This window comes from Giardia intestinalis, chromosome 1, assembly GCF_000002435.2.
Source record: "Giardia intestinalis strain WB C6 chromosome 1, whole genome shotgun sequence".
Lineage (NCBI taxonomy): Eukaryota > Fornicata > Diplomonadida > Hexamitidae > Giardia > Giardia duodenalis.
In genome coordinates, this window is record NC_051856.1 from 155,868 (window position 1) to 179,887 (window position 24,020).

Genomic DNA, 24,020 nt, shown 5'->3' on the forward strand with positions numbered 1-24,020 from the left:
TACTAGAGCTAACCAGTGTATGGAGTGAACCTTTCTTAAAAATAAAAATGAATCTTCCAGACCTAAAGGAGCTCCGGATCTTCGGGGTCTCAAATTGTAACTCAAGCATCTTAACAAGCAAGCAGTTTCCTTTGTATCTGGACCTAGGATACCACATGGGATTGATGACCGGGGCCCAAAGGGAATACATCGACACTCTCTGCGACCACGCTTCTGTGCAGCGTAAAAAGGTGAGAGATCTCCAGTGCACTCTGCGAAAAAAATGTGAGGGTGCCGCAAACATATCACACTCGTATACCTTGGAAAAGTGTTCGTCACTACGACTCAGCAATCTGCAAAACACACAACCTAATGTCCAATCAACTCCTGTCAAGCCATATCTTTCTTTTAAGTATAATAAGAATACAGAACTCCCCGTAATAATAGACTGTTTTGCTGACTCTGATGAAGATTTTTCAAGCCTTTTAGGAAAGATAGCAGAAAGAAGGTCTCTCAGTCCGTCAGCCATCAGAGAAGAATGGTTCTTCAAACGATCTGTCTCTCCAGAGCGGCAGGATAAGCTCCCGAAACTCGGCTACACGAAGCTTCGAGAAAAGCTCTCTCCCCCCAAGTGCCATAGCACATCCATACCATCTTTACCTCCCCTAGAATAGATGTGATCTAAGCAGTTATTACAATCAACTTACAACGTCGCATTTATTTCCCTTGGAGAGCCAATAGAATGTTCGCACACACACCAACGGCAAGATCTAAGTAGCACGGCTCAGCGCCGGTAGAATCTACGAGAGTATAGCCCTCATCGCTTTGACGTATCAACGCGCCGCAGTGAAGCATGCGTGGCTTCCTGCGCTTCTCTAAGATGGCACGACGGGCAACCCACTCATCAGTGACCTCCGTTAACTCACTGAAAAATCGCTGGGCATCAGTATAATTTGCTGACGCCTTGTACGTTGCTATATGCAGAAGAAGCTTGTTCACGGCGTTGAGAATGATAGGAACAGCCTCCTTCTTGATAACAACTTTGAAGATACCATCACCTGTCTCCGGGAATTCTATGGTCTCCGGAGCCCACTTTAGGCACGCCTGAAGAATAGCATAGCGCGCCTGGCAATGCGCCTGCAGCCACTTTTTACTTTCCGGCGAGTAATGGATCAATCCCATCACTCCAGAGAGAATCATTTGATAGACGCTAAAGTAAGGCAGCCTCTCTGCATCGTCCGGACTAAGCTGGAATATCTGATGCACCACCTTAGATGTGCAGAGGTGTAAGGACGTCGTCTCTGCTTTGCACTCCTCGAAGGCATTGCTCATTGCCCCAAAGACGCTTGAGTACGTCTCTCCATCCTTGTAGCATGTTGTTAGCTTTCCTCCATTCTCATCTAGAGGATTCAAAATCCCGTTCTGCAGATCGCTCTCCTGTAGGAGCTTTGTTGTCCCGTGCCCGAAGAGTTCGTGGAGTGCGACATTTATTGTTAAGGTCATAAGCGCATACTTCATATAATCATTGACGATATCATCAGGAAGGTAGTCTGTGGTGGTTCGTGAGGTCGAAGAGGCCTGCATAACGTTAAGAAGGCTCACATTCTTGAATCCAGTGTTCGTGCGGACATCATCGTAGTTGGGAATATTAATTCCAATGGGCATGCCTGTAGCTGGAAAGACCATAATATTGATAGCGTTGTAGACGGGCGGGATAAACTTGTCTCTCTCCAGGGCGCGTGGGTAGGGAAGAAGGGGGAGTATCTCTGAGGCACGCTCCACCAAGTTGTGCAGGGCCTTGGAGACATCGGGGTCGACACATGCGACGAAGGCCTCATACTCGGCGCGAACACCGCTGGGGTCGCGGTACGTCTCCACGAAGCCTTGGTACGTTTCAACAGTGACGTCCTTATCCTGGACCCAGTGCTCCGAGTATCTCTTGTGGAGGTCGCAGTCCCCTGTCCTGTAGTGCTCGACGAGGGCATCAAGCATCTTCCTCTGCGAGTCGTTGTCGGCGAAGTCTCGCGCCTTCTTGAGCCAGTAGCATGCCTTGGCCAGCTCTGCAGACCCTCGTCCGCGGGTCACGTGAACCTCCTTGCCGTTGCAAACTCCTATTGGCTCACCCCTCTCTGCAACCTCAACGGAGGCGAGGGAGATCTCGTACCAGGTGTCGTGGCGTATCACATGAGAGTTTTCATGCATCATCTTCTTCGCCGTCATCAGATCGTTGATCTGCTTGGCCTCGCTCTCTGAGAAGTCCGCCGGCTGGTAGTATGCTGTGCATCCCGCTGGGTGGAAGCCAAGCGAAAGCTGCTCGGGCGCTGTATCGTACATTCCGTCCCTCGCTGTATAGAAAGCATCAACGAGCCCTGTTCCCTTGTGTGTTGACTCTCCCAGAAGCTTGACCACGACTTCTAAGCTCTCCTTAGTGCAGCGTGGGATGAATTTCGTATCCCCAAACCCAAGATACTCAGAGCAATTGAAGTAAAAGTGTCCAGCGTAGTCGTGCAGATACTGGAGTGTTTCGCGGTTATCTACCCCAACTGCAGTCTCAACAGTCTTCAGTGCGGCTCCCCTGTCAGGCGCCTCTATGTGGATCTTCAAGTACTCCGCAAGGAACGCGTGGATGCGGCGCGTGTGCTGGGAGCATTGATCGAAGAGGACGGGGGCTCCAGCAAAGGCGGCGAGGGAGAGGAACGTAGCATACTGCTGCTGCCGCTCAGTGAGCTTAGCGAAGCTCTGCGATGGCTTCAAGTTAGAAACGGGTCCATCTGTCGGGCAAATATACTTCTCAGGCAGCATGGAAATTTATATTCCCCCCTCAGAGGCTTTTTAGTCTTTTTTGAAATGGCACTAAGAGACTCAAGCACATGACTCCCTACTTGTTTACTAGAGTGCTGGTGAAGTAATAATACCTACGGGTCATGAATGTATGTCCTTAGATGAGTTTATTTGTACCAGGCCTGCGTACGGTTGACTGCAGATGTAAAGCAAAAAAGATCTCTCAACGCTGCGTGTACATCTCTGCTGAGTTTGTGGGATTGAACTTTTAGAAGCAGAAACTCAAGGATTGTTTGGGGACGCTGAAACCATGGAATAAAATATCTAAGATACCTTTCAACAACTACATTTCCACATGCATACGAAAAGAGAGTGCTAAGGGATGTGGGCTCGTGAGACTCCACAGGAGAGTGTCCGAATAGTGTCCACACTGTCGTGAATATACAATTTAGCTCGTTGGTGACATCGTATGCTAACCACATATGACACAATAATGAAGTAAATAAACCACCAAATGGGTAAGCCCGCAGGGACTCTGTGACACAAGACAGTACTCTGCAGAACAAGGAGATAGGAATCTTGTATTCATGAAAGGCCTTAAGCAGAGTGTAAACTTCAGGATTGTGGATTGCGAGTTGTGTATATCGACGTTGCATTACATTGAGAATATTATAAAACCTAATACACAGGTGTTTTGCTTGTATCACAGAGTCAAAGGCAAGAGGTGAGACGCAAGTATCAAGGGTTCCGCAATTGAAATGGAAGTATCCATCAAGTGACTTTCTATAGTGGTAATCCAGGACATAATCATACCTATCATCAAGCCTGCATGTCCGCAACGGATCTCCAAAAAGCTCCCTGTAGATTAAATCATGTAGAGCTATGTCGATGGTGTCTTCAATGGCACAGTGAGCTTGTTTTGTTTTTCTATTTCTTGTAGAAGCAGATGTCCCGCCACTCACTGTTCGGCCTCGCCTACGCTTGATCTGTGGCTCAGCAACCTCAAGTAGGGTCGATAGTAGGCTGGCAGATGAGTTATCCACATATCTACAGACTTGAGGACCTCTCAAGAGAGCGACCTGATTAGACAAATATGAATGCAGTGTCTCATATGTCGGAAACCTTTGGACGGTCTCACTAGACGACTCCATTGTCGTAGCCTCGTCCTTCGTAAGCATCATATCTTGGCTCTCTAAGGTTGCGCCTTGAAGGGTATTGTCGAACACTATGTCATAGAAGCCTTTGGACTCCTCTGTTGAGGTTTCGCGGAGGGAACCGCAGCAGAATACAGGGCTGATGTCCACAGCATAGTCGTAAGAAGAAAAGTAGCATTGCTGCGAATCAAGATATGTATTGGAGACGTCGCCTAATAAGTTCCTCAGAGTGTGGGATTGGACACTACTGGGGATGTATGGAACGGGAGAGTTCGCTGCCAATGAACAGTACGGATAAACCAAGAAGTCATATGTACGGGCCAGCTCAACCACTTGTGATGGAAGAGGTCCCACCAAGCATTGATTACCCAAAGCACTCTTTCTATCTCCACTGGATTGTCTAATTGTAGAACAGTTAGAGACAAGTGTGGATTTATATTTATCAATTGTTTTGACATAGTCTGCAAGAATGGTCAGTAGTTTGGTAAAGGAGATTGTCTCTGCAAAGAAACCCTCCGAGATTGCATATACCTTCTGGTGATTAGAGGCTCTCAACCAGCCCATTAGATAGGAGCTCACCAAGATCTCCTCAGCGTGCACTTGAAAAGTGTACTTTGTACAGAGGTGAGAGTAGGAGCTCTTGCAAGGGACGGTGCCATGGCTAGCAGTAATGCAGGAGGAGCCGTCAAATTGAGTGTGTCTTTTACGGTAGATGGTGGTAGCAGGAGACCACGTGTGGACGCCCTTGGTGAAGTTAGCTTCCGAGTATATGACTATAAGCTCGCCGATCACAAAAGGCCACCAGTGCTCCATAGAGCTGTACGTGCTAGCAACCCGCTCCAAGGAATACGTGTGGAAGGGCGGTCGGCAGAAGCGGTCTCCCAGCTTCATCTGATCAACGATCTTGATGGATATACCGGGCGGGGTGGTTGTGTTGTCAACAACGAGGTATGCCCGTTTCCTGGATGAGAATATATCGTGATACAACAACTGTGAGGGCAGCGCACTACAAACCAAGTCCCCGTGTGCCGGAGAGTACTCGTTGCAGGCAGTTCTTCGTAACCGAGCTTTTTCCGCGCGTGCTTTTTCAAGGTAGATAGAAACGCTACTATTTAGATGCGGATGCTCTACTTCAGCTTTCAATGCAGTATGTGATGCGATAACAGGCTGGGCTGGACTCAGATCACACGTTCTAAGCTCGCCAACAATGTCATGCGGTAGAGCGAAGATCATAACTCCTCCAGAGCAGATTTCCGAGTATCCCGCTTCTAGTAGAGAATTAACACGCTCGGAAGTATACGTAGCACCCTCGGAGCCCAGGACTTCGCGCTTAGATTTCTTTGAGCTGCCCGTGTTCGCCTCCTTAGAAACACGCAGCATAGCCTCAAGAAGCTCTACCCTTTTCGTATGATCTATGCGACTTGCACTATCAGGCCCCAAAATGCTGTGGAAGCAAGAAGCAACGGGGGCGAGCTCATAAGGCATGCATTTTCGTTTAAGCTCATGTTCAGAGTGCTTGATTCAACGGATTGGAAAGGACAGAGTCACCCAGGGATCAGTTTATTACAACATTCCACAGCTTGATACATGCATCTTTACCCCATGTTAGAAGAAGGGTGGAGGATACCTTTCCGGGGTCATAGAGGGATGTGACGTGATGGAGATCCTGATCCATAAATAGCATGCCCATCACCTCGTCCGTGTGAGTATGGAAAGATCCGATAGCGGCAGAGCAAAGGACGTCCCACACACAGACCGACATGTCTTTGCCACAGCTATAGAGTAGTTTAGAACTGTCGCTCCAGAGAACGCACCGTATCTTGTTGCCTTTGTGACCCACGAGCTGGCCAATAGGGGGCTGAGGGACTTCATTCCCTGGCTCCCCTGCCTGAAAGATGAGAATCTTTCCAGAGTGGTCACAGGTAAATATATACCGGGAAACAGGGTGGAAATCTATCCAGCGAATAGGAGACCCATGGTTCGGGGCCTTCTTATCATTTCCTAAGCGAAACGCGAGTACGGGAGGCGCATTGACTACCTGTCGAGGCTCTTCCAGATTGAAGACAGGTATTCCGAGACCCTCGTGAGTACCCAAATAGAGCTTCCCCCCGACATCGTCGTAGTAAATGTGCCGTATAAACTCCGATGCAACTGTGTAGCTACAGAGAACCTTGTTAGATACACAGTCATAGAATAGTAGCCGCCGGTCGAAGCCTGCAGTGATTATCATGTCGTGATGGGGCAAATAGAGAATGGACGAGCACTCGCGGGTGTGCCATTTGTTACTCGACCGGCGCCTGAGCTCCAGAGTAGGAGTTAACTCGAAGATGTCCACCGTTCCAAGAAAGCAACCCACATATATTCTTCGACGTGTGTAGTCGTACTCCACTGTCTTTGCCTTGTTGGTGCATGTGGCCTTAGCAATAACTTCATAGAGTTTGCTAGAGGCATTCCAGATCATGACTGCTAGCAGCTTGTCATCTCCCACAGACATCAGGTACCCGTCCCTAGTCTTGATGACCTGGTTGACCCCCTTGCGGTGGTGCATGAGGGTGCTCCGGAGAATAAATGTACACGTCTTAGGCATTTTATTCTCAGCTTATGCAAATGGTTATGCAGATGGGCCAAGACGTCACTGCCTCTCGAGTGTTGCTATTTATGAAATTCAATTCAAAAAAAGCAAAATTTGACTGCCCGTATGATTCAGCCCGAGGCATTGCACCAGCTGATCTATGATCATGTGTATGTGAAGTATGGGCACCAGCTGGCTTTTACGATCAGAGCATTGCTTAATGCAAAGGAGCGATGCATGAGCAAACTTGTAGCCTCAGAGTCTGAGCCTTCTGCTCTGGAGCTCCTTGTAACATATGGTTTTACAGAAGGAGATAGCGTGCACATTAAGACATTCACACAGTGTAACGATGCTCTTCTGGTGACAGGTTCTTCTATAGAGCCGACGGTCGATGTGCTACAAACCCACCAGGACCCGCCATTGCCCCAGGAAATTAATATCACACAAAACATCATGGGAGATCAAGCTATCAGCATGGTCGTGGAAGGCAAGAAACAACTGCGCGACACGTGTATGACGTGTGATGCTGGAGATTTTGACCGGTGCTTATCTAGTAGCAAGCACCATCCGTCTGCAGACGTGGCTGTCTCCTCCACTGCAAAAGTCGTCCCTTCTGTGAATGCAACAGAGCTAGTCCTGATGTCAGACACTGCACAGGCACAATCACCCACAGAAGAGTTTTACCCTATCCCGGCCACTACCATCCCATGTGAGTTCAAGCCACTTAACGCTGTATACCTTGCGTACCATGACATTGTCGCGACGGAAAACGTACTGCAGAACGGGAAGCTCGGTCCTACGCCATTCTCCTACTTCTATGACCGCACGCTGAAGGTAGATAGCAACTGCGAAAGAGTGGGGTACACTATGTACCCCGCGTGTAGCGACTACTGGGTAAAGCATAGACACTCTGGAAATGATGCCCTGGGAAACGAGAGCACAGACGAATACAGTCAACCAGACGATCCCGGACGAATTGTGTACACGTATGATTATGACAACGACAACATCCTTAATTCCACTTTTGAGATTGAGCTACATTCCTTTGCCCAGGTCATGCAGGAAATGGGTTCCAATCCCCTGGGAACCGATGACCTTCTTCCAGTCGAGAAACCCGCCGTTGCTCTTGGCGATCAGTACACCACTGTCACCCCAACCTCTCCACAGGCACATGGTGACAACACGATAGCCGAGGTGGAGTTTACTGCTGATGATGAGGGTGCCATGGATAACAGCACAGATGAGCAGGCTCCAGGGTACGTCCCTGTCGGAGATAACATGGATCCAGGCCTGATTGACCAACAGGTACTCCATAATGCCGAAGCCCCGGGGTTAAACAGAGAGAAGGCTCCCGAACACATGCCCGAGGCCGCATTTAAATCTCATATAGCAAAGAAGATAGAGGAAACTGAGCGGGCCGTAACGCCTTATGTGGTCCGCAAGCAATCTGCGATACGCCATCGTGATAAGGATAGACAGTACATAGTTACCGGGGACACCATGCGGGCAGATGTGCTCCAACAGATCTACAAGGGAGAGACAAGAAACTCAAAGTTACTGGATCTTGTAGGGTTTTATAATATTCCTCTATATTATGGTTTGTATAGCGAGTTCAAGGGTCTCCATGAAATGCGCTTTAAGAAGGGCGCCGTGCTGGCTGGGAGGTACGAGATTTATAAGACAATCTTCGAGGATTCGGCCTTCAGTGTGACTCTGAAGGCTCGGGACTTAAAGGAAGGAAAAGATGTCTGCTTAAAGGTCGTAAATAATGAGAAGGACACACTGGACCAGTGTCTCAATGAGATTCGCTTGCTCACATATATTAATAAGCATGATCCAACAGGGAAACATTTTGTGCGCATGACTGATTACTTCTACTACGGCCATCGTCTCATAATTATATTTGAGCTCCTAACCAGTAACCTCTTCTCGTACTACTCTGCGCGCGAGGCTGCCCTACCACGTACGCTCCTTAATCCGCTTGCAACAATCTTCACTATGCCGAGGCTTCAGCATATTGCCCGCCAGATTCTGGAGAGTTTGGACTTCCTTCATAGGCTCAACATCCTGCACCTTGATCTCAAACATGAAAACTTACTTCTGGTCAACGAAGACGACGACTCCTTCGATATTAGGCTTGTCGATATAGGGTCTTCGGCCTTCTTGTATGACGAGTGTAGTACATATGTTCAATCCAGGTCCTACCGCTGTCCTGAGGTCATCCTCGGCTTGCCATATGACGGCCGTGCAGACGTGTGGTCGCTCGGTCCCATCCTCACTGAGCTCATCACTGGGAAGGTCATGTTCCCGATACCCCAAAAGGCAGATGAGGATCACAAGCCCTATGCCTCTATGCTGGCCAAGCTGATTGGCATCATAGGTCCTATCCCACGTGATATGATTTTAGCTGGGCGTGAATCACATAAGCTCTTCACGAAGGATCTGTTCCTCTTTGAAACGCGTGAGGCTATTCTTGGAAACAGGGACAAGGCTGAGGGTCTTAGACATGCAGAAATAAAGGGAGAAGACTACGTTTATGTGTTACCGAAAAAGACGACCATTAAGGCTATGCTCGGCTGGGATTCCCATCCAGAGTACTGCGACGACTTGTTCTTAGACTTTATCGAGACGATAATGAGGATTGATCCTCGAAAGAGACCCACTGCTGCGGAAGCGCTAGAACATCCGTGGCTCAAGCATGTGTACTAGTCTATTTGCTGGGGTAGTAAACGTACGGTAGATTATTCACGGTCACCTTCCTTCCTCTCTTCCCTCAGCCCAAGCAAAAATTGATGCCCCTCCTCAAAGAGATCCTACGTGATGTCTCCGGTGAGCTGGCCGGAAATCCGGATGAGTGTAAAGCACTCGTTTTCAACCTGCTTACAGAGAGCTCTGCGAACCCCGATGCGCTGCAGGAGGAACTGCTTTGCTTACTTGGATACAGCAACATAGATGTGATAGGTAGTTTATTAACAAACAGGCATCAGATATTGAGGGAGGAGCTCAACCTTACAGAAAAAGAGTATCTAGATGCACTGACTGCAGATGTGGATGGCTCTGATGATGCATATGCGAACATGTCCGACGCGGAGCGGCTTGTCCTCTTCATTATGGAGAACACTGGACTTACAGAACACATTTCCACCCATCTTCTACAGCTGCATGATTGGGATCCCTTGGTGGCTCTAGATGACTACACTGCCAGGACTGTAGACCAAAGTGATTGGAGCGAGCAAAGCGTGGAGCACTCTGATACCTCTACAGAAACCTCAGCAGACCTCCAAGACAATTGGGTAATAGCTAACAAATCTTTTCAGCCATATGATAGAAAGTTTTGTGCCCCATACTCCTTTGCAGAGCCTGATAAGCGACTATATGCTCTTAGCCCAGTTATTACGACAAAGGTCGTTGGCAAAAAAGAGTCTGATCTCCATTATATGCGAGTCTCGGAGGCAGAAGAGCACGTTAGGCGCACCATAAATCAACTGATAGACAAACTGGCTAAGCGGTCTGATAAGGATCGCTGCATTTACTATTACCACATAATCACTGGCAGAGGCCTGCACTCTTCATCTGGCCCGGCCATAAAGAATGCAATCACTACTATGCTTTCTCAAAACGGAATACGTTACCGCATCAACAATACCAACGGGGGAGGGAGCATCAACGCCACGATAACAGGGTCCACACATTATCTTTGAACTAAACCGGAATTCACTTCGTCAAAACTTCATTGAATATAGAGCGAACTCACTTTCTAGATGGATCCACCGTTATCTGCGGCTTGATAAGGGGGTTTATTTGTATTGCATATGTGCAGAACCACATGAGCCAAAAGCATAGCGTCGTGCCGCATGCGGTTACGATAACGGTCGATTTGTGGCCCTTCTTAGCTGAGAAGCTAAGAAGCACTGCAATTGCTCCAAGAGCAAAAAATATTCCTGTTGTAACACCCAGCTCTGTCCACTGTATCTTCACGCTATGCGGTACTCGGTTGTCACTCGCCATGCAGACCTGCTCCTTCTTAATTTTTTGAAAATTCGTCAAACCAAACGTAGCTATCAAAATTGCCTGGTTGTAATTCTGAGGAAGGGTCGGCTATTTATATATGAGCTTTGCGATGTAACCCACCTTGACCACCTCCTTGTTTAATTGCCACATAAGGATCTGGCGCAAGGTCAGTAGAATGATAACTTCAGCGACGACAATCCAAAGCGAAATCACAGTCACCTGCTGAGAAAATCCACTATTATAATCCGTTAACAGAAGAAGGAAGTTTTGTAGCTTCCCTAGTGCACCTCCCAGCGAGGATAACCACGTTATATAATCATGATAGAATGAAGTGGACGCTTTGACGTGGTTGCCAATCTTATAGGTGCAGTCTATGAACTGAGTAAAGGTTGGTCCGGACTCCATGATGCTGCCATAGATCCTTTCTTTAGTCTCTGTTTGTTCTACTTTCTTGGACACCACATTGATCAGCATGGAGAGGGCATTGATATCGTGTACGAGCATGTCTTTTGTTAGCTCTCCGTACTGTCCCTGAGAGAGTACAACTATATGTTTGAAAGAGCTTCCTATGGCTCTCCGGAAATAGTAGAGAAACTGTGCCATCATGGAATAAAGTTGAAGATCAATCTCGGCGGCAGAAAGACGGATAATAGAGTAGGCCATTATAAAAACTATCGTAAAGATTACGAGCGAAAATATCGACGCATATACTATGAGAGTCGACGTACTGTACTGGAATATCAGAGGCTTGGTGCTGAAGATATTGCAAAGTTTTTTCAACGAGGCCACGAAGTTCTGTGAGACATTCTTTAGTTTTTGTGCTTGCAAATGGCACCTAAAAGGTGATTGCGAGCGTGCTTTATTTATTTCAAAAACGGCTCTCATGTCCACTGGATCTTTTTCTTCAGTTTCTCTGTTTGGTGCTATCTGATTTCCACCGGGTGTCTCAAACCAACCCTGTTGCTGCTCACTCTTCAAGTTCTCTACATTTTCCACAGTTTCCACACACTCGTGGCATCTATACAATGGTATGGCATGCTTGCACTTATACATGTGCTTTGTATTTGCATGCAGGAAGCCCGTTGGAAGAAACTGTACCGCGTTAGGAAGATGCTTTAGATATGCTTTGCTACACTGCAAATGCTTTATTGCGTGATAGGAGCAGGACGTGCCCTTGTCATTGAGGTATACCACCTCGGATATGAGACCATCTAGGCAGCTCGCGCAAAGATGCTTTGGAAATAGCATGCGTACAAATGCAGGGTATATCTTTATCTCATTACAATGCTTGTATAGATATTTTTGCAGGATCTTCTTTGAGTTTGTGTGCAGAGACAGTTCAGGTCCAGTGCGGCAGTAGTCCACCGCAATTTCCATGTCGCCTGCGTCGGGGTATACCAGAACAGCAGTAAAATCCGGCCGTTCTGTGATGAGCTTTTCAGGATTATAGGATATTCGCTGCTGGATCTCGCTCCGTACCAATTCTCTCATTTCCGTGGTTAGCTTAATATACTGGTAGAGGTCAGCATCTGGAATTTCCGTGATGCTTACTACTCTGTACACATTATTACTTTTAGATAGAATTACAATAAAGGCGGGCTTGAGGTATCGCTTGCCTTCAATGATGAGGTCTGGTGTCCCCAGAGTATCGTAATAAATAAGCGATCCAGATTGCATAAAGAAAGCAATGAGCAAGAGCACAATGATAGCCATGGTATACGCTATTATCCGCACATATGGAGGCGTCAAGCGCATCTTTTTCTCTACCATTTGGGCTAGACTAGCAAGGGACGCATTAGTGACTATTACCTTCTTGCCATGTGTGCGTATAAAGTATAGTTCCTCGTGCTCCTTGTTGACGCTAATCCTATCAGCAACGTTCATTACAGCGCCTTTGATCATGGCTGAATAAATATCGAAAGTGTTGGATAGACTACTATATGTGTAGACAAGAGCTAATTTCACGTCATCGAGCCTGTGCACGTGAAGCCCCAGCGCCATTTCATTGAGTCGTAAATCCGCTTCCGGTAGATACAGCAACGAGCTTTCGGTAGATGGAAGCATACTTGAAGCAACTGAGGATCTGAGCAAGCTGTTTATAACGTGATAGTAGTATTCATAAATCATGCTACAAAGAGTTAGACTGTGTGAGCTATTGTAATGAACCAGTTCAAGAAGCTTCTCGACATGGGTGGGATTGCCTTGAGCAGAGGAAGCGATAGTGTGCAGAAGAGCTTGAACACCCTCATCTGCTATGATATTTGTGTAGACGCCGGTGTGTGGCATTATTTTGATGTCTTCAGTAGCAAATAAGGGCATGCTCAGATTCAAGTTGAGGAGGACGGAATGAAACTCAACAAATCTAGTTCTAGTTTGTGATCTGTTCGACATTGTCAGGTTGAGGAGCGTCAAAGTATTGATGTCGCCCAACAAGTTTTGATATAACTGCATTGTATCCATAAACATGACTATATCGGGTTCAGCCCGTGTGTACGTGAGATTCTTCAACGATCGGATATCTATGATAAGGAAGGCAAGGACAACAAACTCCAAGATCCAACGGAGCACGCTAATCGATCCAAAGATGTACTGGGGAAGTGTGAAGCTGTGAAAAACACGTCTTAGGAGCAATAATGTAAGAAAAATGTCACAACATATCATCGAGGACAGCATCACACACAGAACCGTCACCGTCAACAGCCTATCAGCCTTGATGATTGTTACTTGAGACGCCTTTTCATAGGTTAGTTTGTTTATTGCAGCGTAATGATCAAAGATCGGGGTGAGATACTCTAGCGCAGACATGTATTGAAATATGGTTTGCTTATTAATTTTGTCAAATTTTTTTGGACAATCTGTGTATATGAACCCTAGCGCCGTATTGGATTGAACTGTTTTTTGACAAAAAATATTAGCCATGGCGATTCTCATTTGTATGGCCTCTGCAATCACTTTGTACGCATAACTATTGGGCGGCTGCAGTGAGTCGAAGACAGCTGCGCATGAACTAAATTCGGGATTGAAGGACAAGTAAGATGACATGTTGTTATTTCCAAAATAATCAGTAATGGCATCAGACACCAATGTCTTATGCCATTGATCTTCCGGGGGCTTATTTGTGAACTTTATCGCTAGGGACTCTGCGATGTAGTCCTTTCCGTATAGAGTGAACAACTCACCAAAAGCCTGATCAAAGTAATGCTCCGTTGTTGCTCGCTGGATAAGATCGTTATAAAAGCCACCATCTGGGCACATAAAAGCTAATGTATACCCCATGGAACGCAATTCGCTATTCAAAAGCTCCATGTTATACTCTGCAAGTTTCAAGATAATGCTAGAGGACTCTGGATACAGGGTCATCATCGCTTCTATTTGAAACTGTATCCCAGTGTTAAGTTCTGCCCAATCTGAAACTGTAGTGGGGGTACCAAAGAAGGAATAACTCATAGCTTTGGATGATCTTTGTAGCAATAAAGCGTAGACATTTGCTAGGTCATATGAATATGAGTTCTGCCTCAACTTATCGTTATAGTATGCACGTTGGTTGATGTAGCGCATGTCATCCAGAAAAGCTAGCGAGATCCAGAAAATGAAGAACAGAATTCCAATCAGAAAGCGCCAGCCCCACTGCTGCTTCCAAACGACAGTTTTACACCTAGAGCAGTTTGCTACATCCTGGGTCTGCTCGTTGAAATCACGCCATTCGTTTTGTAGACAAGCCGAGATGTCTTCTGAAAACGCCCCTAACTTGAAGCTGACGGTATCTGTCATAGCATCATCAATATTGAGGTTAACTCGCTGAGAAAGCGGCTCACTTTCGACAGACAAAATGCTCTGACTAGTTTGAGAACAACATGGTGAGAGATTAGAAAGTTGTGTGGCCGCGCTGGTTGCGGGCGGGATCAGCTCGGATTGTATTTGCATTCTTGCATAATCGTTACTAACATTGGAAGAGGAGTGGCTGATGTTAGTTCCATTTAGAAGCTGCTTCATAGTGAAGAGCATGGTTGCGTGGTTGGCCAGGACGTTGTTCTTCTTGTATACTGGGTTAGTGTCCAGGTCATAGAGCCCGCCTATACCGTAATTGTCAATCACATCCATTAAATAATTAGATAAGATGCATCGAAGGCTGTTATTTTTCCTAAAAAGCCAGTAAAGCAATCTTGTTGTGTACACACACGCAAATAATACGCACACAATCTGTGCTAAAAGAGGAATAACTACTAATGACGGGTTAAAGCCGATTACCTGCTCTTCCATGCTATGCAAGGAGAGTGTGAGGTAGTCGTCAACATCTCTGCTTGTCAAGGGCGTTTGGTAAAATGTAAAGGTGTTGATACCTGGGAAGAATGACAGCAAGATATCCCCTATCTTCTGTTCATAAGTTAGCTTATTAGTGATCGACGATGGCACGGTGTCTTGGTCAAGCAAACTACTATAGTACATATATTGCAGCTTGTTTAAGAGGAAGGATTGCTGTGCTTGCTCCAGGGTGTCCTTGTAGAGGCCCTTATCAGAGACAGATTGAAAGTGCATTTCTGTTTGATAACAATTAAGCTCATTGACAAATTTGGCAAAAATGCTTTTTCCATCTGAGTCAGTGATTGTATTAAGGAGGGAGTAGGTATTCTGTTCTGTGTCCTGATAGTAGGTGATGTTCAGTTTCTTGTAGAGTCCGCTGAGGGCATAGATGATGCCGCTACCAAAATTTATTAAAATATCTGAAATGGGTGACCAAGACACAAAAACTGGCATATCTAAATGGAAAAATTGACGGAAGTACTGCCTGCTATCTAGTCTTTTTTCCATATCTTCTTGCGTTGTATCTACATATGACTCCAATAGAGAGTAATCAACTATATTGATCAAAAACGTATTTTCCAACGTACGTGGCTGCATGCTATAAGCTATTTCACTAAATGGGTGTGCAGCAAACGTCAAGTACCTACCTTCTGGATCGTATCGAAGGGACGGGCATGATAATAGGAGTATAGGGTCTGAAATATAGGCTTTCGGGGTGAGATTCATGTCACGTACACCGCTGTATACGTTAGCAAACTCTGGGGACACGTTGTAGGCTGGGCATGCGGCAAGCGAAAGGTCAATGATGTGCTCCAATTCGTGGGAGACTGGAATGTACAGCTGAAACAACACCGCAAATACTATTGTTAGGGTGGAAAGAATATGCGAGAGATAAAGCTTCATGAAGAGAAGCAGCTTAACATATGCATTTTTGATGGTGACCAAACTAGAGTGTGTGAGCCCGTCCAGAATCAAGTTAGGTTGCCCAGCACCTGTGGAAAACTCAGTAAATGGACTAGGCGAAGAAGGCGTTGCCGCTGTCGTATTCAAGAGCGTCATCATCAACTTGGCTATATATTTCTGGTACTGATCTCCAATGATACTGAGTAGATAATCTCGGTTATAGAACCGTGTGTCTAACTTCTTAAACGCGTAAGAGACAGAGTTATTCTCAGGTTGGAACCAGATGTTATCGAACTGTGCGTTCTGTTTAGTGTCATGTTTCAGAACTGAAAACAATGCCTCCATGACAGGGTCGTCCGCTGAGACAGGGAGAACGTAATTGGGGAGAGCAGAGACAGAGGAGTATAGACCACGATAGTAGGACAGGGCCATTAGCTGCCCCATAAGGTTAAGAATTGGCACATATCTACTGAGTTGTTTAACAAGTGCCAGGTACCACGTAAAGAAAAAGAGGATAAGCAGGATCACCACCAGTGCAAAGACGGCAATAAAATGGCCTAGCTCTGCGTACTCTTGCCGCATTCGCTGAATCAGATTGAACTCTACCTCGCGGTCAATCCCCTTAAAGACCCCAATAGGCTTCACGTCATTATTGCGTGTTTTACCTGTGTGTGTCTCTGCAAGTGCATCATCTTCCACATCCCCCGGGGCACTGGGAAGCAGCTGGGGTGTGAGAGCAGGTGGTCCTCTGATAAAGCGGATGGGGAAGTAGCAGGGGTAGATCCTTGATGAGACGTCGTTGATTGCCTGATATATGGTGCACAGCGCTGTTTTGACGCTCATTCCGATAGTTCCAGTGTTTGAGCTAAGCAGTACCAGCTTGCACACAATCTGCGATACACATTTGCTATTGCGAAAGCCTGAAAACGTAGCTACGATCTTCTCAAAGTAAAAGTTGAACTCGTGCTTTGTCTTGACGGTTGTCAAAAGCTTGGTTGCCGTTTTAGCCAAATCAGAGCAGATTCTTATGAACCGTAACTGAGACCGCTGAATCCTGTTGGTTTTGCTTGAGATGGATATAACCTGAAATAGACTGTCATCAAAAAGACGTGTTGCGACTTCAGCACGTTCACAAGCAAGTTGTTCGGTAGACTTAGAAAGCGGGACATGTCTGTTGGGCCTTATACCGTAGTTCTCACTGGTCAGCTCGAGATTTGCTGTGTTCCTTAGAGCGTCCAATGAGCTTCCAGGCCTCTTATTAGGCCTTTTAGGCTCTGCTCTGGGCATATTAACATAGACGTTCAGGCTTGCCGTTGCACTATCGCTGAAGAGAAAGTCGTGAATAGTCAGAGGGTACCTGTGATGGTCCTTACCTTTGAGTATGTCAAAAAGCTGTGCATAGGTTCCATTTCCCTTTAGCATGAGGACTGCGATTCTTTTGTGAATAGAGCATCGGCCAAGAAGAGACTCTCGACAAAGATGGCACGCAGAGGTGAGGGATTCTGCCGAATTCCTAAGTACACCGACATAGTGATCAAGATCAGGACCATTGCGCTTGATCAAGTGCATGATGTGACGTGCATTGGTGTTCCGAAAGGCTTCGGCCACTGTTGTGAAGGATGGAGTTAACGGAGTCCCATTCTGGGCCGTGACGCTATTGCTCATATCACTCTGAGCTCTATCCTTGAAGTGTAACGAGTTAATTATAAGGTCTCGAGTTGCGTTCTTTTTCTCAATAAATGGTCTGCGATTAAGGTCGGACATTATGTAGTCTAGTAACAAGGTGCTAAGATGTATGTTTTGTGCCTTGGAATTAGGTGGGGCAGTGCTTGTGGCAAACTGTTCGCTGGTAAAGTATCCTGCTCCTAAAACCTGTAGGGCACACGCTTGCTCGTACTGAATCAGATGCTTTTTACGCCAAGAGTAGGGCAGCATATTGTAGAAGTAACTATTGTAGTCGATGCGGTGCACCAAAGTAGAGAGATACTCTGGCGTTACACGGGAGCAATTGTATTTTGATATCGGACCATAGATATCAAAGATGTTGTCAGTAGAGTAGAAGCTTAACAAGTATGTATAGATGTTCTCCAAGGCTGTTCTATTGTGAAAGTCCCGATGCTTGATAGAGTTCATGGATGCCTTGAAATTAACCAGTGGAAGATAGAACGAAAGAGACTCCAGATGAAATTCATATCTGAGCGTCTCTAGCAAGACTAGTATCGTGGGATTGTCGAGTTCTTCTTGGAATAGAGTGAGGTAGAGCTTCAGACAGTGCTTGAGTGCTGCTTGATAAGCATTGAGTTCTATCTTTAAAAAGCGCATCACCTTGACCGAGTCAAAGTCGGTGTACATGTGACTAATCGTAGAAAACATGGAAGAAATGACTGGGTTTGCTTTATGCTTGCTAAGACGTAGATGTGATGAGATCATGAACGCATACATTTTTATCTTGAACAAGTGCTCAATGGCTTGCTTATAAAATCCACTGGCCTGCTTGAACAGCATTCTTCCGCAAATGGTGTGGTTTTGCGAGGGACTAATAAAGTGATGCAGAGAGTTTAGCTCTGCATACAAGACCTTTAAGCGGGGGCTTTCGCGAGACAGTATTTTCATACCCTTTCTAAAGCATAGGCCATTGGTCAGTTTCGAGAAGGCAGAAGGGTCCGACATGGAGTTAGTTGATGTCACAATGTGATCCTTCATCTTTAGTTGCCTCAGATTTTCCTCTAGAAAGGCGTAACCGTATTGCCTCGTAGGATCATCATCTCCGCAAGACGGCGCCTCTTCTTCTCCGTCGCTTCCAGGCTTCCACTGAGTGGCTACCTTCACATGCGTGGGGCTCTCGCTAAGCCTGGTTGCGCCGCCTTCCATCATTGAGTCAAGAAATTCGTAGAAATTGGTTCTACAAAAGATTTGAAATTCCTTTACCCCTTCTAGCTCAAAGTTGCTGATAAGAAAGAGAATAAATTGATAGTACAACTGGCTCACTTCGTAGAGCAGAGAGAATAGTTTGAACTGTTGTGCGATCAAGTATGCCAGATTCTCGGGGGTTGTGAACAACTCAGGGCCCATGTAAATTTGTGTTAGCTGCGACAGAACAACCTCGTATGCTTGAAACCAATTTTGCACATCCTTACTTTTCCGCTGGAACTCCTTGTGCATGGAAAAATAGTCCAACTCTGGAGGCAGGAAATCGGTGTCATCTTTGCCAGAGCCTCCACTTCTGGAAATAGATCTAGAGTTAGGAAAGTCTTTGCTGGCAGCCCCGGCACCAGTGCTGGCACTCCTATCAGCTGCAAATCCGGATCTAGGTTCAGATCCAAAGGGAGACGGTTGGTCAGGGATCTTTGCATTTGGGTGGACCTGGCAAGATGCTTTAGTCTCCAGTTCCTCAATCGCCTTGAGCACCCCATAAACCTCATTTTTTGTGATGACATCAGATAACTTTATCAGCTGAACTCTGCACTGCATCTCCAGCCGCCGTTTAACTAACTTGTTAATAAACAATGCAAAGTAGTTTGTCCTGGGCGCAATATCCACGGTGTTCAGAAGTTGGTAGCAGTCCAGCAAACGGTGGTAGGCAGTTAGGTATTGGATATAGTGAGAGCCCTGCTTACAGAAGTGGGGACGATTCTTTATCATGAAAATGGTGCGCTTGAAAATCTCAAACAAAAAGACGTGGACAAGAAACATGCTAAAGATGATTCTTTCAAGCTGATAGTTAAGTTGAAGAAGCAGAACGTCGGTAATATGGTTAGAAGACGATGACCTGTGTAGCGAGCTACGCCCAAAATTGAGAAGGCTTTCTCTGTTCGTAAGCAGCCCTTCATAGCAGTGCTTGTAGAAGGCGCACATTCTAATCCACGGGAGAGCCGCCGATGACATTGTGCCCAGAGATCCTCTTAGTATTCGCATATAGATGATGTGCATCATCTTCTTTACCGACTTAGGATTTCGCAAAGAATGGGTAAGAACGGTCGATGCCGCAGGTGGCGGAGACTTGGCTTGTTCAAAATAACTTTCATTACTATCACTGGTAGTAGACCCATTGCTAAAAAGCTCACTGTCGACTGGGTTCTCCTGATCTACGCATGCTTGGTCGTGCCCTGACGTAGGCATCTCTGTATCACGAAGAATGTCCGGCATGTGATAACTGAAAAAATTGCGGTAATAGCTCGAGTTGGAGTATACTAAGGCAAACATAGCAGTAGAAAAACTGTACAGAAGGAACAAGTGGTTATCCGAAAACTCCAGGTCAGTCCGCCGAAGGGCAGGAAGATGCAAATCAGTCCTAATATTTGCTTCGTCTGTAATGTTATTAACGAAAAGAGTATCCTCAATAAACTCTCGTAACTTCTGTATAACTCTGTTTTGAAAGAACTGATGCACAGAATCGGGCCCTTTGAAGTCTTCTGCCACACCTTTTAAAGCGTCTATATTGACATTACCATTAATATCCTGTGACGATACGTTGTTTGTAAGGCCTTTACCCTCATTTGCGCCTCCATCGATCTCAACCTCATCAGTGTCTAAAGGCATCGAGCTCACCTCATCTAGTACTGAATCACCCGGACCCCCACTTGTGGTACCTAAACAACTAGTATCCTCTGAATATGAAATAGTGTTCAACATGTATGTGCATAGCACGATCTTAGTATAGTTGGACGTATAGTCTCGGAGCCAGGAAAACTGCAGCAGAGACATCACGTACTGCTGCAACTTATTAATTACCATCATATCGATTATGTTTTGATAAACAGACCCTCTAATGGTTAATTTAGAAAGAGCCATTCCCTTTCTAGAGAAGGTTTCAATTAGATCAGAAGTGGATTTAATACTGCTGAGACACGTCAGTATATACGCTGCAGCAGTTGGAAGATATGTGGTGGAGATGCCAAAGCTTCTAACGCTGTCAAGATAACCCTGCACATCTAATTCGCTTATAGATAGATAGTTTGGCAAGAAGATTCGTGGCACCTTAGACATATACATATTCTTGAGTACATGGTGCATCAGAAAATCACCTGGAATGGTGGTGAACTCTACTCTCTGGTGAAAAGACGCTGCCTCACTCTCGGAGTTAGCGGTATTATCATGGGATGAAAGGCTTATAGAAGAGCGTTTGTTGAACGTAAATGTGTGCAGGTAGGGACTCTCTATAAGATTTGCGTCAGGATCGTATGTCATCTCTCCCAGAGCGCCATATCCTGGTCCTCTAGACATGGTCCACCTTTCGTCGTCCAACGTTGTAGCAGTTATGTCTGAGGCCAATGGAGAGCTTCTGTTTGCAGTGATGTTGGGAGTTAGGTTGGCAGAGGTGACGAGTGCGCTAGCGGTCCTAGGTTCCTGCAGGAGTGACATGCCCTCGGCAAGATCGAGTCTGCTTTCAATAAGGTCGCGTGAATACAGTATATTAGTATCTAGAAAAGTGTCACGGAACTTTGTGAAGATCTTCTCGGTGTATTTGTAGTTGTAGGTAGGGCTGTGATGAGAAAAGGTAAAGCCGTGGACTCCGAGAAGCCTTTGGATAATTTTAACAGAAGCCAAGTTAGCTGTTGTATTTGGCAACCCACGGATTCGGAGAAAAATATTGTGATACAAGTAGGGTAAATAGAGGGTCACCCGAGAGATGAGCTTCATTTCATGAAACACCTTTAGGAGTCTAATATTTAACCGGATATAAAAGGTAATGACGGAGATAGCTACAACAACAAAGATTAAACCAGTAGAGACTCCCAGAGCCAACTCATAATTGGCGAACGGAAAACAAAACAATAGGGTAGGAATGGCAGCTAGAGATCCAATGAAAGTAATTAGTCCCACAAAGTACAGATCCAGACCAGTATTTCCAATGAGTGTGGGCGAACTTGCAGCTAGTGTCAAATGACAGCCCATAATAAATGCAAGCAAGAATGCCGACAGCTGTGGATACGGCTCAGCGATAGAGCGCAATAAATGAATAAGAATAAAAGTAAACCCGTACGCTATATCTGCAAGGGGATACGTGGGTAAGAACTCCGTATTCAGCTGAAGCATTGGGAGAACAAAAATATTGAGAAAAACCTCCTGACAGAGGATAATCAAGAGGGTAAGAATATGCATATTCAAGTACACGACCTTCCAGAAGGAGGTAAAGGCTTGATAGAAGAATAGCTGATCAAGAAGGTAGGGGGCAAGGCAAATTTGCGTAAAACAGATTGACCACATAACCAGAAGACGATACTTATGCTGCACAATGCCGTGGTTCTTCTTGATGATCACTAGAATAACGATGGCAGGAAAGATGATGGCAAGAAAGACAATGAGAAGCGTCAGGATGGCGTTCCGTACCGTTACTGCAGGAATCTGAAGAAGAAAGGACACAGCATAGTAGATTAGCTTTTGAAATTTGGTGAAAGGCCTCGCGTCATCCAGGGAATAAACTATCAGAGTATAAGCCGGAATTACAAGGCGAAGAGTCGAAAAGTAAGACAAGGTATTAATGAAAGCAATTATCCATCGTGTGCTTTTAAGAGATGCAGTGCTGAAGAGCTCAATAAGCAAAGATCCGAACGTTGAATTCCAAGACGATGGAATGTTAGAAAATGGCATATACTAAGTGCAACGAAACTCTAGGTGGCACGAACACCTTTAGAAACAGTATGGCTTGTGGAAACGCCGGTTACAGAGCAACGGCACACTCCGGAACTTTCTTTTACAAAAAAGGTTTGTTAGAGCATGGGTTGTGCCGCATCAACTCCCGATGTTGCTGATGCCACGGCAGTAATGGGAAACCACGGCCCGGAAAAGCATCGTGCTAAGGGTATGTCTAATAAAGGCATATCTCTGAAGTCTATGGAGAGCATTAGATCTGCCATTGAATCTCTCTTGATTAACGAGCCTGAACTGACCAAGCTGATGACGTCTTTCAGCAAGGAACATCTGTTTATGTTTGCAAAGGATTATCAGACTCAAACGGGGACAGACCTGCTATCCCTTCTGCGCGAAAAACTAAATGGTCCTCTGGAGAAGCTCATTCTTTCTTCTTTCAAGCCAGACGTTACTCTGCGGACAGAGCTGATCAGAGAGTCTCTTCAGGGAAAGGCAACAGATATTGAACAACTCACAGACGTTGTCCTTACTCTAAGTGAGTCTAGGGCCTGTGAAATAGTTCAGAACTACGATTTACTGTACGGTGGCTCTGTCATTACAGACATCAGACACGACTACAACGGCGATAAGCTCTGGCAGAGGCTGATTACCCGGATTCTATCTTCTAAACGTGTGTCCAGGTCGTCCCTTGCTATGCAGAGCACTACTTTGGCCTCCGATGGTGATGTCGATACACATGCAGTGGGTGCGGAGGCCAACACTGGTACTCTGGGAAAGTTACTGGTGGCGGACGCAGAAAGGCTTGTGATGGACATTCGCGAACGCAACTTTGAACATCTCCTGCTCCTCATGGCCACTGCGCTCCCCGCAGAGTACGTCTCTATCTGCAAGAAGTACTTTGAAATGAAGGGAACTGTACTACGCCAGGATATTGCAGATGCGCTTGAGCATCGTCCTGAAGAACGGTATGCACTGCTTCTTGCACACGATTACCTGCATAGTCCTGCCGCTGCCTATGCATTCATGGCCCACACGGCCCTGGTGGCAGGGATCTCCAGAGACGATGCTCGGCTGACTCGGGCTGCCATATTGAGCTACGAAGAACACCCCGATGTTCCAGCGGTTTATCGTGAGCTATATGGCGTTACCCTAGAGGATGCAATTGAGAAGACAGGGACTGGGAGCTACGAATCCACGCTTCTAATACTTTGGAAGATAGACAGACCAAAGGATCCTGCGGCAGGACCCGAGGCCGAGAACGGTCCCGCAGAGACCGCTGCGCACGCTGGAAATAAGGCAAAGCAATCGTCAAAGGGAAACAAGAAGAGCGACAGCAAGGCGGACAAAGAGGGTGCGGCGACGCCCGTTCTGCAGAATGACACGGTGGAGGAGAGGCTGCCTACGCCTGCAGCGAGCGAATCCTCGACTCCCCGCGGCGACTGACAAGTGAACTCGATGGACGGAGAGCGGGGAGGAGGCGCTCAAGTAAGCTTGAGTAAAGGACTGTGCGGGCCCGGATTGAGGATGGACGGGATCCGCTCCCCACCTATGACCCTGGATGTAGGCCTGTGCACGCTCGCAAGCGCCAGCGGGCAGCTGCACCGGCCACGCGTTTAGAAAAGGACTATAGGGGCGGTGATTAGGCTGCGTGGCGCAGCCGTGCCTTCCGCTCCGCCTGTGTCCTGGGGATTGCTCAGTGCCCCGGATCCTCACCACGAGTAAACCCG

The 24,020-nt window shown here is 46.4% G+C and overlaps 9 protein-coding genes across 9 annotated transcripts; 4 read left to right on the forward strand and 5 right to left on the reverse strand.

Annotated features, from left to right (window-relative positions):
* Positions 1-47: 47 nt before the first annotated feature.
* GL50803_0087492 (uncharacterized protein) lies at positions 48-653 on the forward strand (the record flags this gene model as incomplete). Its single annotated transcript, XM_038046383.1, has 1 exon — positions 48-653. One exon carries the CDS (start codon positions 48-50, stop codon positions 651-653), a length of 606 nt encoding a protein of 201 aa, XP_037901541.1.
* Positions 654-696: 43 nt separating this feature from the next.
* On the reverse strand, positions 697-2,781 carry GL50803_003822 (Dipeptidyl-peptidase III; the record flags this gene model as incomplete). Its single annotated transcript, XM_001704799.1, has 1 exon — positions 697-2,781. One exon carries the CDS (start codon positions 2,779-2,781, stop codon positions 697-699), a length of 2,085 nt encoding a protein of 694 aa, XP_001704851.1.
* A 146-nt stretch (positions 2,782-2,927) lies between these two features.
* On the reverse strand, positions 2,928-5,399 carry GL50803_0024695 (uncharacterized protein; the record flags this gene model as incomplete). The annotated part of the gene is made up of 1 exon (XM_001704798.1): positions 2,928-5,399. One exon carries the CDS (start codon positions 5,397-5,399, stop codon positions 2,928-2,930), a length of 2,472 nt encoding a protein of 823 aa, XP_001704850.1.
* Positions 5,400-5,469: 70 nt separating this feature from the next.
* On the reverse strand, positions 5,470-6,501 carry GL50803_0015948 (WD domain, G-beta repeat-containing protein; the record flags this gene model as incomplete). Its single annotated transcript, XM_038045842.1, has 1 exon — positions 5,470-6,501. One exon carries the CDS (start codon positions 6,499-6,501, stop codon positions 5,470-5,472), a length of 1,032 nt encoding a protein of 343 aa, XP_037901542.1.
* Positions 6,502-6,612: 111 nt separating this feature from the next.
* Positions 6,613-9,195, forward strand: GL50803_00137695 (Kinase, CMGC DYRK; the record flags this gene model as incomplete). Its single annotated transcript, XM_001704797.1, has 1 exon — positions 6,613-9,195. One exon carries the CDS (start codon positions 6,613-6,615, stop codon positions 9,193-9,195), a length of 2,583 nt encoding a protein of 860 aa, XP_001704849.1.
* An 83-nt stretch (positions 9,196-9,278) lies between these two features.
* GL50803_0040920 (Smr domain-containing protein) lies at positions 9,279-10,187 on the forward strand (the record flags this gene model as incomplete). Its single annotated transcript, XM_001704795.1, has 1 exon — positions 9,279-10,187. One exon carries the CDS (start codon positions 9,279-9,281, stop codon positions 10,185-10,187), a length of 909 nt encoding a protein of 302 aa, XP_001704847.1.
* A 49-nt stretch (positions 10,188-10,236) lies between these two features.
* GL50803_0030851 (ATP synthase subunit H) lies at positions 10,237-10,494 on the reverse strand (the record flags this gene model as incomplete). Its single annotated transcript, XM_001704794.1, has 1 exon — positions 10,237-10,494. One exon carries the CDS (start codon positions 10,492-10,494, stop codon positions 10,237-10,239), a length of 258 nt encoding a protein of 85 aa, XP_001704846.1.
* Positions 10,495-10,584: 90 nt separating this feature from the next.
* On the reverse strand, positions 10,585-22,293 carry GL50803_00112121 (uncharacterized protein; the record flags this gene model as incomplete). Its single annotated transcript, XM_001704792.1, has 1 exon — positions 10,585-22,293. The coding sequence occupies one exon, from the start codon at positions 22,291-22,293 to the stop codon at positions 10,585-10,587; it is 11,709 nt and encodes a 3,902-aa protein (XP_001704844.1).
* Positions 22,294-22,419: 126 nt separating this feature from the next.
* Positions 22,420-23,736, forward strand: GL50803_004026 (Alpha-19 giardin; the record flags this gene model as incomplete). The annotated part of the gene is made up of 1 exon (XM_001704791.1): positions 22,420-23,736. One exon carries the CDS (start codon positions 22,420-22,422, stop codon positions 23,734-23,736), a length of 1,317 nt encoding a protein of 438 aa, XP_001704843.1.
* Between the last annotated feature and the right edge of the window lie 284 nt (positions 23,737-24,020).